Source organism: Castor canadensis, chromosome 12, assembly GCF_047511655.1.
Source record: "Castor canadensis chromosome 12, mCasCan1.hap1v2, whole genome shotgun sequence".
NCBI classification, from domain to species: Eukaryota; Metazoa; Chordata; class Mammalia; order Rodentia; family Castoridae; genus Castor; species Castor canadensis.
This window is the reverse complement of record NC_133397.1, coordinates 75,881,862-75,900,176: the sequence shown is the minus strand read 5'-3', so window position 1 is coordinate 75,900,176 and position 18,315 is coordinate 75,881,862. Positions and strand designations below refer to the sequence as shown.

At 47.3% G+C, this 18,315-nt stretch overlaps 2 protein-coding genes across 6 annotated transcripts in view; both read left to right on the top strand.

The window, feature by feature from the left end:
* Positions 1 to 18,315, top strand: part of Reep1 (receptor accessory protein 1) — a 115,664-nt gene that overhangs the window by 91,808 nt on the left and 5,541 nt on the right. For 2 of the 5 annotated variants that reach the window (XM_074050139.1, XM_074050138.1), the window contains exons 6-7: positions 5,681 to 5,858; positions 17,162 to 17,313. In XM_074050139.1, coding sequence (XP_073906240.1) covers positions 5,681 to 5,858; positions 17,162 to 17,313 — 330 coding nt within the window. Of the gene's footprint in view, positions 1 to 5,680; positions 5,859 to 10,714; positions 10,751 to 17,161; positions 17,314 to 18,315 lie in introns of all 5 variants that reach the window. The other 3 variants (XM_074050140.1, XM_074050141.1, XM_020179027.2) reach the window with 2 other exon arrangements.
* On the top strand, positions 11,996 to 12,379 carry LOC141414856 (NADH dehydrogenase [ubiquinone] 1 beta subcomplex subunit 1). The gene has a single exon (XM_074050142.1). It carries the CDS (start codon positions 12,081 to 12,083, stop codon positions 12,255 to 12,257), a length of 177 nt encoding a protein of 58 aa, XP_073906243.1. The 5' UTR covers positions 11,996 to 12,080; the 3' UTR covers positions 12,258 to 12,379.

Genomic DNA, 18,315 nt, shown 5'->3' with positions numbered 1-18,315 from the left:
CTCATTGTCATCAGTAGCAGGAATTAGCTACTACCAGAAGTGAGATGAGCTAAAATTCATGCTGTGCCCGTACCTTCCTCTGTGACCTGGTGGTCCCTTCAGGAGGGAAGACCTCATCAAGGGCTCCTGGAGATACTATGTCTTTCCTCTAAGTTCTGTTTTAATTTTTGTTTCCTTTTGTTAAAAAAACAAAAAAAAAACCTCCCATGTCATTTTTTAGTCTAAATGATATTTGTCAGAGTTGTACAAGCCTTACATTCATCAAATGTGTTCCTCAAGGTGACCTTGAGGGAATACTGTAGGTGTTACTGAAAATTAGAGTGTTCCTGGCACGAAATTCTACAAGGACAAAAGAGTGTGGAGTTGTGAAGAAAAGTTTATACCCCTGCCTTGCAGGAAAGTCTGTTCCTTGCAGCAGGCACTTTTGCTCATCAGATTCATTCATGGTCATTAAACAGGATAACTGGAGCCCCAGACAAAACTACCAAGATTCCCTCTGGGGTGGAAAGAAGTGGCAATTCTTAGTGGTGACAGATACTACAAAATATACTTCTGTTTCTACCTGGTCCCCATCTTCACCCACACAAGTCCTCCAACGGCCACTCAAGGGCACTTTCCTCTGAGACACCTTGCCTCACACATTATGTGCCATCTGTCCCTGCCTCCTGGGCCCCGCTGACACTTCCCATACATTCCTTTTAGACATATCCTAATTCCTTGGTCAACAGGATGCTGCCTCAGGTCTGGGACCCTGGCTGATGCATTCAGGTAGGGTGGGGGTTTTCTGCTGTTACAGGTCACAGGTCATAGAAGCAGCAGCTCCACAAACTGTCGTATGTTTACCCTTTTCTTTCTTCTCTCTCTCTCTCTCTCTCTCTCTCTCTCTCTCAGTACTGAGGATTGAACTCAGGGTCTTGCTCATGCTAAGCAAGCAGTCTGCCACTTGTGCCACACATCCCCAGTCCTTTTTTTTTTTTTGTTTTGTTTTCTATCTTTCTATCTTTGCTTTTCAATAACTTTCTCTTGTCTGGCCTCATACTCGAGATCCTCCTGCCTCCTTTTCTTGAGTGGCTGGGATTATAGGTGTGTGCTGACACACCTGGCTTGGTCACTTGTTTATTCTTTCCACCCCTTAACCCCTAATGTGTGTCAAGTAGAGTGGCAGATCCACAACTGCAATGGTAAAGGAAACAATCTGGGGAGGAGAGCAAACCAACAATGCCAGGAGTTAAATACAATTGCATGGAGTACAACAAAGAAGAAAGGCAGCATTGAGAACACTTACATAGAGTCAGAATGGTTAGAGAAAGCTGCTCCGAGAAGCTACAACCCATTTCATTGAGTCTAAAATCATAGTCTTAAGTACTACTAAGAAGGGAAGTGGCAGTGAAATCAGGACACAGTGCTTTTACACTAGTGTTTGCCACTTATTAAACAGACTCTTAGACTCATTTAGACAGACTTTTTTGCCAGTGTTACTTCTGTGTATACAATTAAAAGGAACATGGAAGCACAACAAATGGGTGACGGTCTCCCTAACCTCATTCTTCACTGTCAAAGTTTGCTGAATTGCTCTTCAATTTAGCTCATCCAGTCATGGCCACATTGCACCATTCCCTGCTCTTCCAATGCACTGATGATGTAGAGCCGTTGTTTCTGGAATTTTATTTTTGCTGCTGATCCTCATTCTGCCAGTTCTGATGCTGCCACTTTCTTGATTGTGCCAGAAGTATCAGTGGAATGTGTTTTTAGACAATGGGACTCATATTTCTTTCTCAAGTGGTTTGCTAATTGAACACTCAGGGGCTTCCATTGTTCATTTGTGCTACGGGGAGTAACAACCGAGTGCATTCATGTGTAGGCGGTAACAACCATGTCAGGGAACTGGATTGAAGACTCAATCCAGTTTCAGAGATGAAAATACAATGTGCCTTGGAATTGATGAAAATCACTTATAAGAAGTCTAGGAGTAGGTGGGAGCTGTCCATCATCAGTGACCTAGTGATGCAGAGGAACTGGGTAGATAGCTCTATGATTTGCCTAGATACGTCAGTTCTAGACATCTGAGCATCCAGGCACTCTTCAAAACAGAGAGTAGGATCAGGCCTTTTTCTTACAGATCAAGAAGAGAAAATATCTTTCCCAGAAATCCCCCAGATTTCCCTTTGCATTCCATTGGCCAGAACTGAATGATAAGGTCATCTGTAGCTACAAGAGGGATGGGAAAATGTTTTTACATTTTCTCATTTCAAGAATGGGGTGGAAATGTCTTTTAGATGGTCAAGTAACAGTACATCCTACTGTGGTCAATTACATCTGGGATACACTGAGTTAAACAACCTGAAGTACTGGAGGGCTTCTCAGAGCCCTTAATATGGCAATATAGTTCATTGAATCATAGATTCATAGATTGGAAATGAGCTTTTTCCAATCTTAGGGAAATTAATTTCCCTAAGTAGGGAGCTCAATTTTGCAGACTACCAATGGACAGCCCTTGACTGTGTCCAGAATAACAAAACAAAGGCTCTCCAGAGCAGAGCTGAACTGAAGTGGCAGGTGGATTAGGGTTTGTGGGAGGTGAGTGGGAACAAGCTTTTGAGTAGAGTCTGAGCAGGGCTAAGAGGTTTACAAATGAGAAAGACATGTTGATCTTAAACACCTCCAACTCTTTTGATGAAGAAGGGCTAGTTTGTTTTCAAGATTCTGTCTCCATGCCCCTGTATTTTCCTCTGTCACAGGACTGGGTTGGTACTGAGCTAACTCCTGCCACTTCCAGTCTTCATAATGCTAGCGATATTGGAGCTAGACTGGCTGGCTTCTGGGAGTGAAATTGAGCCCTTTGCTCAAATGGACATGAATGATGCCTACTGCTGTTTTCTCTCTGAACTGTTGCAGATGGAGTTAGTCCCTGACCATGTATTTGGGCTTGGGGTCTTGGAGCCCCTCCTGGTCCTCTTGGCCAGAAGCAATCTTTTCCTTCTCTGATTTCAATGGCAACTTAGGTGTCCAAGCAGCAGCAACATGATCGTCATAGTTGGCCTTGTTGAACACTTCCTCTGCCTTGGGTTCCATAACGGGTACTTAAAGGGCATAATCTCACTGAATATGCACCAGCATCCTGCCAGGTGGATACTTTTCTGCAGATGAGGGAATTGAGTTGGAGAGAGGTTAAGTTTGCCCAGTTGCTGAAGGATAGGAGTGGAATGTGAATCCAGGTCTCATTGAGAACTCTTGTTCTTATTCTTCACGTTCTGTAACTTCTGGTAAGGCACTTCCTTTTTTTTTTTTTTAAAGTTTTGATGTTTTTTGGTTTTTGTTTTGTTTGTGGTCCTGGGGGTTGAGCTTAGGGCCTTGTGCTTGCTAGGCAAGCATTCTACCACTTGAGCCATTCCACCAGGCCCTGATAAGGTACTTCTGTGTTATTTGTACCTTTGTCATCTTATTTTTTGTCAGAAATTGAGCTGTATTTTTGCTATTTTCTAATAATACCCAGAAGAGTATGTTGTTCATAGAAAGTACTTGATAAGTCATTGTTGGACAGATAAATGAGTAAGATGAATGAAAGAGTACATCATAGTCAGGGGTGGTGGTGCACACATATAATCCCAGCATTTGGGAGTTTGAGGCAGGAGGATGTGAGTTTGAGGCCAGCTAGCACACATCATGAGACCCTGTCTCAAAATCCAACAACGAAAAAGAGTGCATCAGGCCTAAGTGTTTACCTCACATTGAATTACTCAATTAGTTATCAGAATGTTTTCTCAGAACCGATTTTTATTCTTTCAAATTCTAGATGTGAGGAAGGGGAAGGGAAGTGTGCAGTCCTGGGTTCAGTCCTCTGAACTGCAAAAATAAATGACATTCAAAATGTTACTGAGTAAAATAGTAGATTTGGAAGGGATATAACAGGCGCTGACCGGCCCTCGTTTTCTTGGCAGAGATTCCCAGCTGTTAATCTTCAGCATGTAAGGCCTGGGACCCTTCCTCCCCCTCCATTCTAAATAGCCGTTTCTGAGGAAATGAGGGTGATTTCTGCTTTTCACATCATGTCCTCCAGATACTCTTTTGCTTCGATTTATAATCCTAATTCTACACATTTGAGTGGTTTGAGTGGTTTTCTTTTGTTACTGTTGTTAGTTTCCTAGATGCGTGGTTTCTGTATATTTGGTAGGTTGGGAACTTATCTACTTCATATTTTAATGCATCTTTGCTTTGTGTTGGCCTTTCTTCTAAACTGTCTGCTGGTCCCTTTTGTTTGTCTCTAACTCACTCTGGATCTTTCGTGTCAGGGGATTGCAGTGCTTTGTTTGTCAGTTATTTATCTATGTGTTTTTTATTTTACTTTATTTTATTTTTTTGAGATAGGATCTCACTAAATAGCTCAGACTGGCCTTGAACTCAAGATGCTCCTGCCTCAGCCTCCCAAGTGCTGGGATTACAGGCATGCACCACCATACCCAGCTCTCAAACCCTCTCCCAACTCTGAAAGCCTCTAAATTATTTTGGCTCTTGCCTGTTTCACCAAACCCATCAGCAGCCCCGAGTCCTGGTGCCAGCTGCTCTGATTCATTTTGTGGTGATTTGTTGGTTCTGTTAAGCCTGTTGTGCCTTATTGTCCCCAAGTCCATAATTATCCCAATAAAATACTCTCCTAACGCTGCTGTCCTCTGTACCTCTGGTCCCCATTGTTGCCCTGATACTTGAGGACGGTCTGCATGCCCCAGCATTTCTGAACAGGCCCAAGTTCATTGATTTGCCTCGTAGTTACTTGCTCGTTACTACTTGCTCCAAATCCCAACCCAATTCTTAGTAACTCCAGTCTCCTACCAGTCCTGTCCCAGTCTTAGGTTTTCTTTCCCCCACGCTGAGGCACACCTGAAGCACTGTTCTAGCCCTCAGCCTTCACTGTGATCCTGTCCACTATGGCAGATCCTGCCACCCAAGTGGCCAGGACCTTCTCTTTCACCCTATCATGCATTTATCTTGCTTTCCTAAACAAAACAACAATCCCCTGACCTCAAGAGTAATGCCATGGCTCCCTCAGAATATGAAATGGTTACAGTCAGCAGCAGGGATTTTTTTTTTAAATACCATTTTCCTGTTCCTGATTCATTACCTTTTGGGTATTTTATGAAGCTCAAATGCACCCACATAAGTAAATGTGCCTTATAAACAGAAACAGCTGCATATGTAAAAAAAATTATTGTTGTCACATATTAAAACAATATTGTGTGCATTTTATATCGTTTGGAAAGAGTAAGGGATGAGCATATAGAATATTAGGTTTTGATTTTCCGACCGCATTCTTGTGTACTTAGAACTGAGAAATACATAGCCATATATGGATTTTCACTTGTGTAAAGCCAGAGGGGCAGCTTAGAGAGTAAGTACTCCAGGCAGAAATCATCCCTGGGCCCCGGTCGTCAAGGGGGTGTTGGAAGGAGCCTGAAGCCAGAAGACCAATGGCTGAGCCCCAGAGAAGTCCTGGAATGTGCTGGGTTTGACCCTTTCTTTGTTTCCAGCAAATATACCTGGGTCCCTTCGCCTTGGTAGAGGCATCCCAAGACTTGATTTCCACCTTGCCAAGCCTCTGAGAAATAGTCTCTTGACCTTTGTTGCATCTGCCCCCATGACTCATGTGGTCAGGCCTCTGATGTGTGCCCTCCTGTGTTGTATCCAGGGACAGGGTGCCTTATCGGAAAGACTCCGGAGCTTCAGCATGCAAGATCTCACCACCATCAGGGGAGACGGTGCCCCTGCTCCCTCGGGCCCTCCTCCACCTGGTTCTGGGCGGGTCAGTGGCAAACACAGCCAGCCTAAGATGTCCAGGAGTGCTTCTGAAAGTGCTGGCAGCTCAGGTAAGTGTCTCTTCACTTTACCTCTTTTCTACTCTTTGGGCTTTGTTTTCACTGAGAAGCCTAGTCCATCAGGTGGCATGCAACCTGGCATTTGTCCTGTGGATCTGCCACCAACAGAAATGGTCATTAGACTGTCTCAGGCTTTCTTGGGGGACTCTGCCCAGGGGCAGGTTAGGTCACCTGCAGCAGAGGGCCCCTCTTCCTCTATTTTATTGCCTGGGGATTTGGGGGTGTTGAATGGGAGTACCTGGGCTAGGCCTAGAGGCAGCTGGCACAGCTCTCTTTGTTCTCTGTGTGTGTGACCCCACATTCAGGAGCCTTACCTGTGTAGAACACATGAGTGTCTTCTCTCACTCATCCAGGGCTGACAGCAAACATGGCTCTTCTTGCTGCCTGAATAATTCCTGTCCCTTCTCTCACTCTACTGTTTCCTCCTCCATCCCTGACCACCCATTCACCATGCCCCCCAACCCACACCTACCCAGGGCCACACAAGCTCTAAGGTCTAATTTTGGGGAGGCCAGGGCCTTCTGATAACTGCATCTCTGTCTCTGGTTGTCAAGAACCTGGCTTGAGGCTACCCGTATGGGGATTGACCTGGCAAGCTTGCTCCACATGCAGGATCCTGAGCCCATCCCCAGAGGCCTCCAGGGGCTCGGGGTGAGACCTACACATATTATACTGTGGAGATGCAGATGCATTCAGAACCCCCCCGTGTCTGATCCATCAGTGTGGGTTTCAGGCTCCTGGAGGGTTGGGGCATGGACTTGGGGGTTAAGGAGCTGGGCCAGGACTCATGGTTTCCCATACTGGTCCTCAGGCTGATGACAAGGACTTTGGCTCTCGGGAGCTGAGTACAGCTGCTATACAGCGAAGTGGTGATGACAGTGGTATAGAGGGCTGTGCTAGATCACACTCTGATGGGAGTGAAATGAGAGAAGGAGGAATTGGGCCATTCTTTTGAAACCTGTGGATGTGTGCCTGGTGTCTGCCCTGCCCTTAAACAGAGTCAATTGGGGACCTCAAGGCCACCTGGACCCAGACTGCATGCTCTGAGGTGCAGCCTACTGGGGGGCACCTTGGCTCTGAGCCCCAGATCTTGACAGATCCCACTTGACTAGGAGGTGGGGGTATGAACCATGGGCATGACAGCTCACACTCAGACCTAGATCTATCTATCAACACCCTTGGTGATCATCATTCCACTCCGGCCTCTCAGTAATGTCCCCTTTGCTGCTCCCCCAGGTTTGAAGATGGTGGATTTTTGGAGGAGATGTTTTAACCCTAGAAGCAGAGTAAAACTGAGGAGAGGGGGGGTTGTCCAGGGGACAGGGATGAAGGCCACCTTAGGGAAGGGTTATCTCCTGAGAGAATCCCTCACTCCCAGAACCTAGAGTGGAACCTCCAACATCCAGGGATGACTCAGTCCAACCCACTGCTTTTACCAGTGAAAAGACAAAGGCCAGGGGAGGGGAGGATAAAGAATGGTGAAGGGGGTGAATTCAAGTATGATATATTTGATAACTGTGAGAACTTTTGTAAATGCCACAATGTACCCCCACCCAGCACAACAATAAAAGAGTAAAGAAGAGAAAGAGAGAAAAGGACTAGGCAAGGAGACTGTTACTGGGTCATCTGCTGATAAGCTGCCATAAAGTGTGGCTTTGTGGCTGCCAGGCCAGAGTCCTCTGTTCAGTCACCCATGGACCATCAAGCTTCATTGACCAGCTATGGCTTTTAGCCTGTTGGGCACTGCCCGGAAATAGATATTGCTTCCAACCTTGACCGATTACTGAGCCTCAAGTGGAAGATGTCACTTAGGAGAAAAAGGGGCCCCATTCTGTGAGGCCTAGAGGGCAGAGCAAGAATCAAGGGATCAAGGGAGTAGCCACTTCCTAGCTGTATGACCTGAGCAAGCAGTTTAACCCTCTCTGTAACTCAGATTCCATGTTTGTACTCAGGAATACACCATTTGTGAGGATTTGATTGAAATAAGCCAGGTAAAGTATTTAGGATCGTGCCTGACACTAGTATGTAGTAGCTATTATTGCTTTTGTTATTTATCTCACCCAAGAAAACATTTTGTGACCAGGGAAGGAATGGGCTGCTTTGTGAGGCAGTGAGATCCCTGATTTTGAGGTGGCCCAAATCAGGGATTCCTGCAATGGCTAGGAAGTGGTGTTTTGTAACCCTGCAGTCCTTTTCCCTCTAAGAGTCTATCACACCACTCTAGAGGAGAACCAGGTAGAGAAAGCAGGCTCAGAGAGGTCATGCATGGTCCTAAGGCCACACAGGACCAAAATCTCCATCCAGACCTCCCCTTGCTGAATTATTCAGGGTGGCCTCAGAACTGGGAATGTGAGGAGCTTGGCTGGGTCCAAAAGATGATGGGGATTTCTGCTAGGCCTTGATCACCTTCTCAGTTTAGCGACAGAGAGAACAGAGTTTGGAATGATTTGGTTTAGTGTTTGGCTCTGCCACCCTCCATTAGCAGAGCTGGTGACATCCCCTGTTACCCCTCAGGGAGGCAGAGGGGAGTGCTTTGGCAGTTGGGTGGAACCAGCTAATGCTGCAACATGACCTGATCTTTCACTGTCCTTTCCCTTGGCCTCAGCATCTGTGGCTCAAGAGGCAGAAAAGGGAAGTGCCGACCCAGCAGAGAGGCCAGGGACATGTGGCACTCTCTCCAGCTGTTTTGGGGCCTAAAACAAAAGCCATTACAGAAAGACGGACAGGTGAAAGATGGTCCAGGCTCTGGGTGTGGGGCAAAAGGCCTACATAGGAAGCTCTGAGGCTGTTCTGCCCCTAGAGTGAAGGTCAGGATCCCTAGGAGGAGGTCTGGCAGAGAAAGCCCAGCCACACAGGGCTGCTGTGCCCTTTCAAGGGTAGTAGAAAGTACCCTTGAGTAAGAGAGCTGACTGGGCTTCCATTCTGGCTGGGTGACCCTGGGCCTGTGCATACGGAGAAAATGCTATACAGTGAAGCAGACACCACCACTAAGTAGTCACCATGCTTATTCCTTCTGGGCCTAGATTCAGCTTCAGAACTTTTCTCAGAATATACCAGCCACTAGCAGAGGATTTAACCTTGGCACAGGGAACAGACCCAATTTCCTTTTGTTTTTGCCTTTGGAAAAAGGGCCAAATAATCCCTAGTCAGCCTGCATCTTAGGGTTGTGAGGAACAACAAGACCATTTGTAAACTCTGGACAGATGGCAGGAGTGAAAGACAACCTGGGAGAGAGGACAAGTAAGAGACTGTGGCTGCAGCCCAAGAAAGCCTGTGCAGTCATTGGAAGTCACAGATTAAATGGACACATAGATGGATCCTGAAAGCATGATGCCTTATGAAAAGAGAACAAACAGAAGGAGATTTTATGTAACAATTTATGTGAAATAAAAGCACAAGTATTAAGCAAAAGAACAATACAGTTTGTAATAACAAAATGATGCATATTCAGCCAGGTGCAATGGCTCATGCTTGTAATCCTAGCTACTACCCTGGAAGGGGAGATTGGAAGATTTCTTTTGAGGCCAGTCTGGGCAAAAAATTAGCAAGACTCCATCTCAATTAATTAAAGTCTGCATGCCTGCCATCTCAGCTACTTGGGATGTGTAAGGCAGTAGTATCGTGGTCCAGGCTGGCCTAAGCATAAATGCAAGACCCTATTAAAAAAAAATACCTGAAAGCAAAAAGGGCTGGGGTGTGGCTCAAATGATAGAGCTCCTGCCTACTTAGCACAATGGCCTGAGTTCAAACCCCAGTACTGCCACAAAAGAGAGAAAGAGAGAGATTCAAATGTTAAAATCACTGCTCCTGAAGAGGAAGAAGAATGTGAGTGAGGTATTGGGACAAAAGTCATGCAACTGTTCATAAAAAGTGAGGGTTCCCATGAACCAGTGATGACCGTTTGATGAAAACTGAGAAGGAAGGTTTACTCAGCCCTCTGTACCCCAAGGAAAGAGGAAGCAAGCAAGGGAGGAAGGGAGTGCACAGACTGTACCTGTATGCTGACTTTGCCTTGCTAGCTCCTGGACGACAGATGCTGTCTGTGCCTCCCTCTAACTACCCCCAAAGGGCCAACACAGGCTCGGCACATAGAGGCATGTGGTCTTAGGAGGTGCAGACAGGCTCTGGACATCTCCATTGGAGATGGAGAAGGATAATTCTCCTGCTGCTTTTGGCACGCAGGGAGGGGTAGTGCACCTGAACTGACCTCTTGAGAACCTGCTTGGAGTTTTCCTTTTTGCTTAAGGGGCAGGGCAGGCAGGGACTGATATTACCCTCCCTGCAGAGTGAACTGGGAGGGACTTAGACACAATCCACTGAATGCCTGGCATAGGTACATAAGGAGTTGAATGAATGATGCTAGCCTTCCATGGGTTTTGTCACTCAGTCAGCATGTGTATAATGCTGTATAACAAGACCCCAACATGCACCAAGATCAATGGTGTTTGCAAGGCAGTAGCCAATTAGGCTTTCAGCCAAATGCCCAGATAGTAACTAGTGCATTGGATTCAGAGATCAATCTGAGGAGGTTTTCTGGAGGGCTTTCTAAACAGGAAGGGCTGGAGGAGAAGGAGGCTTCTGGGAGGGGGTGGATTTATTTCCCAGAGGAGACTTTGATCCTATCCCCTCACCCTCCATTGGGCTGCAGGACACAGGGCCAGGTGAGGGTATGTTCTAGCACCAACAAGGAAGCTGAAGTTGAAGTGTCCCCTCCTTCATCTTGGTATCTCTGCAGAGACCCTCTTTCCTGGGTTTCCCCACACCTCCCTGGGGCCTCCCCGTTTGCCTGGGACTGGTTCCTATCGGGTGGGGGATATTGCTGATGGTGCCCCACCCCATTCCTACAGTGTGTACCTGCTGCTCCACCTGCAGGACCCGGAAAGGTGAGTAGCAGCCAACCCCCTGTAGCCTGCTGGACTCTGGCCTCAGGAGGAGGCCCTAACCATGAGCTGGCACCTGGCCTCGGGGCTCCTTTCCATCTGCATGGTCCAGGAGAGGGAAGAGGACCTTTAAAACAGCAAACACACTGTTTTGCAGTGTCTGTGGGCTAGGATGGGAGCAGCCAAATCTCTCAAGAGGCCATAGTCAAAATGTCCACAAGAGCTCAGCCATCTGATGGCTTAACTGAGTCTGGAGGATCCACTTCAAGATGGCTGTCATGGCTACTGATGGAAAGAGGCCTCAATTCCTTATTTCATGGGCTTCTCCAGGGCTGCCAGAATGTCGCTACAACATGGCAGGTGGCTTGGCCCAAAGTGAGTGGTCCAAGAGGTAGAGGACAGGCAGGAAACCATGGTATCCTTCATGACCTCATTTTTGAAGTTACACCTGCCACTTCTGCCTTATTTTATTTATTGGAAGCGAGTCATTAAATCCAGCCCACATTCAAGGGGAGGAGACTCATTTCCACCTCTTGAAAGGAGGAGTATCAAAGAATGTGTGGGGATTTTTCAACCTCCACAGGGTCATACTTCCCTGTGCTATGAGTAATGAGGATTAGGAATTTACAAAGGTCCTCTGAAGTGACAAAGTCCTGAAGTTCCAGGGGGTTCTGGTCCTGGTGCAGCCAAGGGAGCCCTGGTCCTGCTTTGCCACTTACCAGCTATGCAACTTCGTGTGAGTCGCCGCCTAACTACTCTGAGCCACCGTTTCTCAATCTTGAAATGAAGATAAAGATCCCTATGTTCCCACTTCCCTGCACTGTTGTGAAAATGGCTGTGAAAGAGCTTTTTAAAGGATTGTTGCTATTATTATAACCTGGAGTAGCCAGGAGAACTCGGAGAGAGGATGAAACTGGCCTTTTCCCACCCAGTGTTTGTGAGTGACAGCTTGGTGGAGCCATGGCTACCCTGCTATTGGCAGTGTTGTTCGTTTATGACCTGCTCTTCCTGTTTGCCTAACCTCAACTGGACACCTTAGGGACTTTAGCCCAGTATCCTTGTGATCCTTCCTGGTTCCCCAATAGAGGATCCATCCTTGGCTTTGAGGATGGGGTGGAGGGGGCACCCTCGCAATTATTAGGCTCTTCGCACATCCATATGGATGGCAGCCTATCAGGACATGAAACTGCCTTACATGAAGTGTTCTGCTTTCCCTCCATTTCTTCATTTTTAGGTTTCTTAGTGCTAATGTTTTAAGGTCTATAAGAGACCAGGGAGGCAGCTGGCTGCCCTTGGCCATAGGGTCATTGTTGGTACCTGGGCCGCAGCCATCATGGTGAGCCTCCTTCAGATTGTGCGTGACCACTGGGTTCATATACTTGTCCCTTCGGGATTTGTCCTTGGATGTTTTCTAGACAGAAAGAATGATGAAAGGCTAACTGCCTTCCGGAACAAGAGTCTTTTATATAAAAGGGAATTGAGGCCCAATGAAGAAGTTACCTGGAAGTAAAGGCTGGCTGATCACAGGATGTTTACATTTTAAAAGTTATGGAAGAAATAAAAACTCAGTTATTATTTAATTAGTTAAAAAAAAAAAAGAGAGACCAGGGAAGCTAGGGGGTCCAAGTGCAAGGTGAGCAACATCGGAGTGCTGAGCAGGCACACAGTTGGAGAGCAGTGTTCTACCCAGGCTTGACAACCCACCTAGGTCCCACTGGGGCCTTCCAGTCCACATTGGAAGTTGAGGGGCTGCACACAGCTTTTTCCAGTGCTAGGCTCTACGACTTGGGCCTGGTGGACTTACTAGTTCACCAGAAACAACCATGCAGCCCTGGTGGTCCCAGGAGACAGTGGTTATTTCTGTCTAGTCATTCTTCAGAAGTTTGAATCTGGGCTGGCGACATGGCTCAAGTGGTAGAGCATCCTGAGTTTAGTCCCTAGTAGCACCAAAAAAACCAAAAACCAAAAAGTTTGAACCTGTAAATTCCATGACCTCTAATCCTGGAATATTGTCACTTGTGGGAGCCAGAAGGGTAAAGTTTACTCTGCTCCATTCTTTGCTCCTGGCACTGCTCTGTGCAGCTCTCAGAAGCCCTCACCTGCTGTGACACCTGGTGGTTTCATAATCAGAGGCTACATTCCAGCCGTTTAAATATAACTGCAGCTGATGGTAAGAATTTTGGTGGGCCGCTGTGCAGGCAGGTTGGCCAGCTATGTGTACTGGTATGTCCAAGATTCAGTGTTTCCTCTCCCCAAAGCAAATAAGGGGCTGTTAGGGAGCAGAGCAGGCAGGACTTGGTAGAGGCCTCCAGCTGAATGGCTATGCTCAGAGACCTAGCCTGGATGCCTTGATCCAGCCCCAAGTTTCTAGGGCCTTTCCCTCTCCAGGGGAAAGCCCTATTTACATCCAGTGCTCTCGCTGATCCCCAGGACTGCTTGCAAGGAACTATCTGATGATTCCTCTATCGCATTCCCGACTGTGACCTTGGGGAAGTCACTGCACTCTAGAACTCAGTCTCCTCCTCCATAAGGTGGTGAGGTTGGGTTGGATGTCTTGTGGTCCTTCCAGCTCTGAAGATCTCTGCAAGTGAAGGACACTGGTCTGTGAAGTGGTGGCAGACAATGTTGGGGGAGGTTTATTTTGCACCTGGGGCTGGAGGTCAACTCTCAAGCAGCAATGCCACGAGAGAGGATTCCACGGTGTCACCAATGCTTTCTTCCTGGCCCCCTGGAATGGTATCATATGGTGGGGGGGTGATCAGGCCAGAGCCTGGAAAGGTTTAAGGTATTTGGGGGACTAGTAGAGCCCCAGGATCCCTGAGCAGAAAGTATAGTTTCCTAAGGATTGTAAATCCAGATCTTAATTCAGGATGGGGATTGGGAAAGGAAGGATGGGCATCTTGGAAGCCTGTAAGCTCCTCATAGGGCAGTGCCAGCCTTGGCAATAGAATCAGAGGCCCCACAAAGCTGCAGATATTAGGCAGAGCCTATTCTAAGTTGCACATTTTGGATCCCAGAAGGTTCTCCCCCCCTCCACCTCTGCTCTGTTCCTTCTCCTCTGTCAATCTGTTCCTGTTGTTTCCTGCACCTCTCTCTCCCTGCCCCCTCCCTCCCCTGCTTCTATTTTTGTATCTCTCCTCCACCCCTCTTTTCTCCCTACCTATCTTGATGGAACATGGACCAGAACTCAGGGTTACTGTCTATAATTAGCCAGAGATATTTGCCCCCTTCTTTTAAAATCAAGTATGTGGGACCTAGTATTAAGTGTGGTGGGTTTCATCCCCAAAGACCCTGTCCTAACAGAGTGTTTTCTTCTCTCTCCTCGGTGGCTGCTGGGGACGTGAATGTAAGTGTTCCAGATGGGCATGCTCGTCAGTCATGTGTGCGGCCTTCCATTAATTGCTAGCGTGTGCTGTGGGGGATGTGTTTGCTAACCTGGGGTGTTCTGTGCTGCAGGATAGGGAAGCCCAGGGCTCAGCACAGCCGGCTCTGTCAGGCCTTTAAAGGGCTTAGTCTCATCCACTTTAAGCTCCCTGCCTCCCCTTGGAGAGAAGAGGTGGAGCCTGATGCCCTGCCTGCTGTACACTGCTGACACTTCCTAACACACACCCATTCTCCTTCTGTAGAAGACAAACATGGACCCTTTTCTAGAGGCCACTCAGCCTTGGGTCCTTTGGTGGCAGCTCTGTGGGCCCGAGGCCAGGGCTGCTGTCACTCAAGGTTTATGAAGCGTTGTGGTCATGACCTCGCATGGGAGACCCTGCTCTCACACAAGTCTTCTCTGAGGCCATCAGAATGCTAGGGTGTAGATAGCAACAGCCTTTCAGGCCCAGTGCCAGGGCAGAGGACATGTTGGGTCAAAATTCTACGCAGGTCTGTGGAACAAGAACAGTGCCCAAGCCACTCGGTATCGTCTGCAACCTGGTGCTGCCCTCAGTGGGGCTGTGTTGTTATGGGGCTTAATCATTCTTCTCCCTTTTCTGAAAAGGATTTAAGTCTGCTCATAGAAATGTGTATAACATAGTGAACCAAAGCAAAAAAAAAAGCTTGAGGAAAAGGGAGTAAGATAGGGTCCAGATGAGAAGAAAATTTAAAATACCCACCATCAGGATGTGGACTGTCAAAGATGCTGGGCTTCCTCAGCCATTGCAGAGGGGAATAGAATTAGTTAAGAGATTCAGCATCCACCGTGCACTGGGACTCAGAGCTTGGCTCATCAAGAACGTTTATTCTCATTGGTCCTGAGACTAAGACAATATTGCAAACAACACTGGGCAAAAACGTTCAGGGCACATGGTGACCAGGAGGGATCCTCTCCTTTTAGGAGGTGCTTTGTGCAGCTTCCATCTGAAGCTACTTCTGGCCCCCAGCTGCCCACATCGGCCTCCCTTTCTCCCAGGATCTACTCAGCTGAGCACTAGTTTCTACTCCCACATCCATGTTTGGGTTCCCCTTGACTGTTACGGGCCAGATGGTTCTTTTCCACCCTACCGCCCTTGTTCAAGGATGCAGTGGAAAAGATGCACAAAGCTCTGTTGGGTTCAGTCCTGAGGTGATGGTTGTTATTGTTACTGCAATGTGTGAGTTCCCTGGATGCTTCAGTGCATCCAGACCAGATGAGATGTTAGGTGCCTGAGATCTTGTTTGGGGTCACTTTCTGATGCCCATAGCAATCACTACAGGAAAAGCCCTGTATCAGGGTTTAGAGGGAACATCACATGCACATGTGAGGCATAGATTCGAACCAGTACCCAACCCCACTCCCAGGATGTGGGTTTCCTGGTGGATGGAGCCTGGCCAAGCTGCCTCTGAAGATAGACCTTGGTCTGAGAACTTTTGGTCCTGGGTAGTTATGTCTGTTATTCCTTCTGTCAGGCAGGAGGTATCTTGGTGGGTATTAAGCTTGGACATGGGGCAGAACTGAGCTGTCTGAAATGACACCAGAGTTCCACTGAGTTTAGTGGATGAATAACCACTGAGTGTCCAACCTGGGTCAGGCGTCAACCAACCATGGTCTTATAAAACTTTAGTACACTTTCTGTTGGACTGAGGTAGTGAAACTGACATGAGAACCAGGGCATGTGGCACAAGTTGTGTGCTATTACTCTAAGCACAGCTGGGGTCTCCGGAATGGGAGCCTTGGGAGGGGCCGAGTAGTCCAGGAAGTCTCCAGGGGTTATGTGTTCAGCAGTATCTGGAAGAGTTCAACTGATTTGGGCAGGGGAAAGGAGTAGAGAACAACCTAATCTTGGAGTAAACAGGCAGAGGGAAGCACAGAGCGAAAAAAATCCAAGGCGCCTTAATGTCAGGCCCTTATTAAGGTGCAGTCTGAGCAGCTCAATGTCCGCCCACCATCCTGCTTTGCAAGGCCAGGTTAAGGCAGTGATGCACATATGCTGCCCTCTGCTGGTTCTCGGGAGCAAGGCAGCAGAAACTGGTAAAGCCACTCAGAATTGGATGCTATCTTTACTCCACACCTGGTGCTGTTACAGTGTAGCCAGTCCCCTGCCCATGGAAGACAGCACATTTGGTGGCTGACAGGTCTTAGGATGTCTCAGCAAGAACTCAGGTTTCTATCTGCAGACTTCAAGGTGGTGGTACCAGTTAAGATGAGGATCCTCTAGCTCTACCTTCTGTGATTCTATGTAAAAACAATATAGATAGCATAGATGTGTCTGTGAATGTCAGATGAAGCTGGATATGGATAGAGAACAGTTTACATCTTGAATATGAGCCACCTGACTAGGCAATATGGAATAGACTGCATTCAATAAGACAAATTAATTCTGGAGCTTTTCCTGTGGATTTATTCAAGACAGACTGAAACAGGAGTCTCTCTCTCTCTCTCTCTCTCTCTCTCTCTCAGAGGGGAAAGTGAAGGCTACATTCAGATTCTGCTTCTACCATGCATCTCTGATTTTTTAGCATGGGTCTTTGAAATGAAAAATTTGCACAGCTTTGCTTAAGATTGGCACTCAATACATTGGTTAATGCACTGTCAACATTACTCCTATGTACAATGTAGAAAACCATGCCTCCCACCTTGAGATCATCTGCTCTGCTTTTTAAGGAGATTCTTTCCAGAGCATTCTTCAGGTGTGGAGTCACAGATCTAAGGTGCAGGGTTTGGCATGTCTTAGTTAAGGCAGCTGTTGCTTCTCCCAGGGGAGTGGTGCCACCAACATCCCTTGTGTCTGTGCACACTGCCTGGTGAATGTTACAATCATACTCCCACAGTCTTGAGCCCCTGCAGGGAGCCCAAAGACACCAGTGCTTCTTTAGACAGAGCCTCAGTTGTCCTAACAGGCCTGGCTTGTGTGCTGTGTTTAACACTGCCCTTCCTTGCTCCTTTCGACACTGATCCCTCCTCACCGTACTCTGTCTCCTTTATGTAGATTGTAAATGGACATTAAGTGGTTGAGGGAGATGTGAATGAGGGTGGTGTGAAGGCATGGGCACCCCGCCAGGTCCAAAACCCACTGGCATTTTCTGACGAGGAGGAGGAAGACCTGCTGGAGTTCATGTACAAGTATAAGGCACCAAGAAGGACGGAGTTGCCCCTGGAGGTACACGGTGTCTGGGGCTGTGGGTTGGAGCATGTGTTTGCCCAGGGGCTTTAACCTGGAGCTCTGGGGATCCCAAGAATGGTGTCTGTTGGGGTACCCAACAACTCCTGAGTGCTTAGATTGAAAAGGTCTTCCTCCATCAAACAGGCAGGACAAACCACTAGGTACTTGTCAAGGTATATGTGTGTGGGAAGGGAAGAATCTACTAATTTTATTTAAAAATAGGAGAGGTGGTAAAGCATGTAGGTTTTGATTTTTTTCCTAAATATCAGCAGCTATTAACCTAAGATGATACACCAGTAAAATATAACCCAAGTAAATGTTTTGGTGTAAGGAAAACTTAAGAATATGTTATTTGTCAGGTTTTTATAAACAAGGCTTGTTCATCACTCTATCTTCAAAACATAGCATTGTGCCTGGTACAAAATGGCTATGCAGTGTTATCAAAGGGGCACAACTCTTTAAAGTTACCAAAAACAATCCATTTGACATAGTTACCATGGATGTTGATGGGGTTTCCGCAGCAGGAGTGCCAAGTATGGAGCTCATGGGCCTTCCTGTGTGATCTGAGTGGGGAATCGCCAGTCACAGGCTTAGGGAAAAGTCAGCAGACTACAGGGACCACAAAGATTTCCCCTCTGCCCCCTCAGTTTCCTGTGCTGGCCTGAGGGACTATCTGGGGCAAATTGAGAGTCCTCTGTGAAAGTCAGATGAGTTGCACTGAAATGTTCCACCACACAAACATGGTGGCCTAATGTTAGTCACACATTCCTTTCCAAGGTGAAGCATACGTGGATCACTTATTTTTTTTAAATTATTTTTGTGAGAGTGTGTATGTGCTGCTGGGGATCAAACCCAGGGTCTTCTACATGCTGGGCAAGTACTCTACTGACCTACACTCCCAGCTTTCAGTTAGAACAGTGGCGGAAAAGGACACAGTGTAGAGTGTCTCTAGCTACAGAGAATAGGGGCTGAGGGGGAGCCCCTAGTTGTGAATCCCCT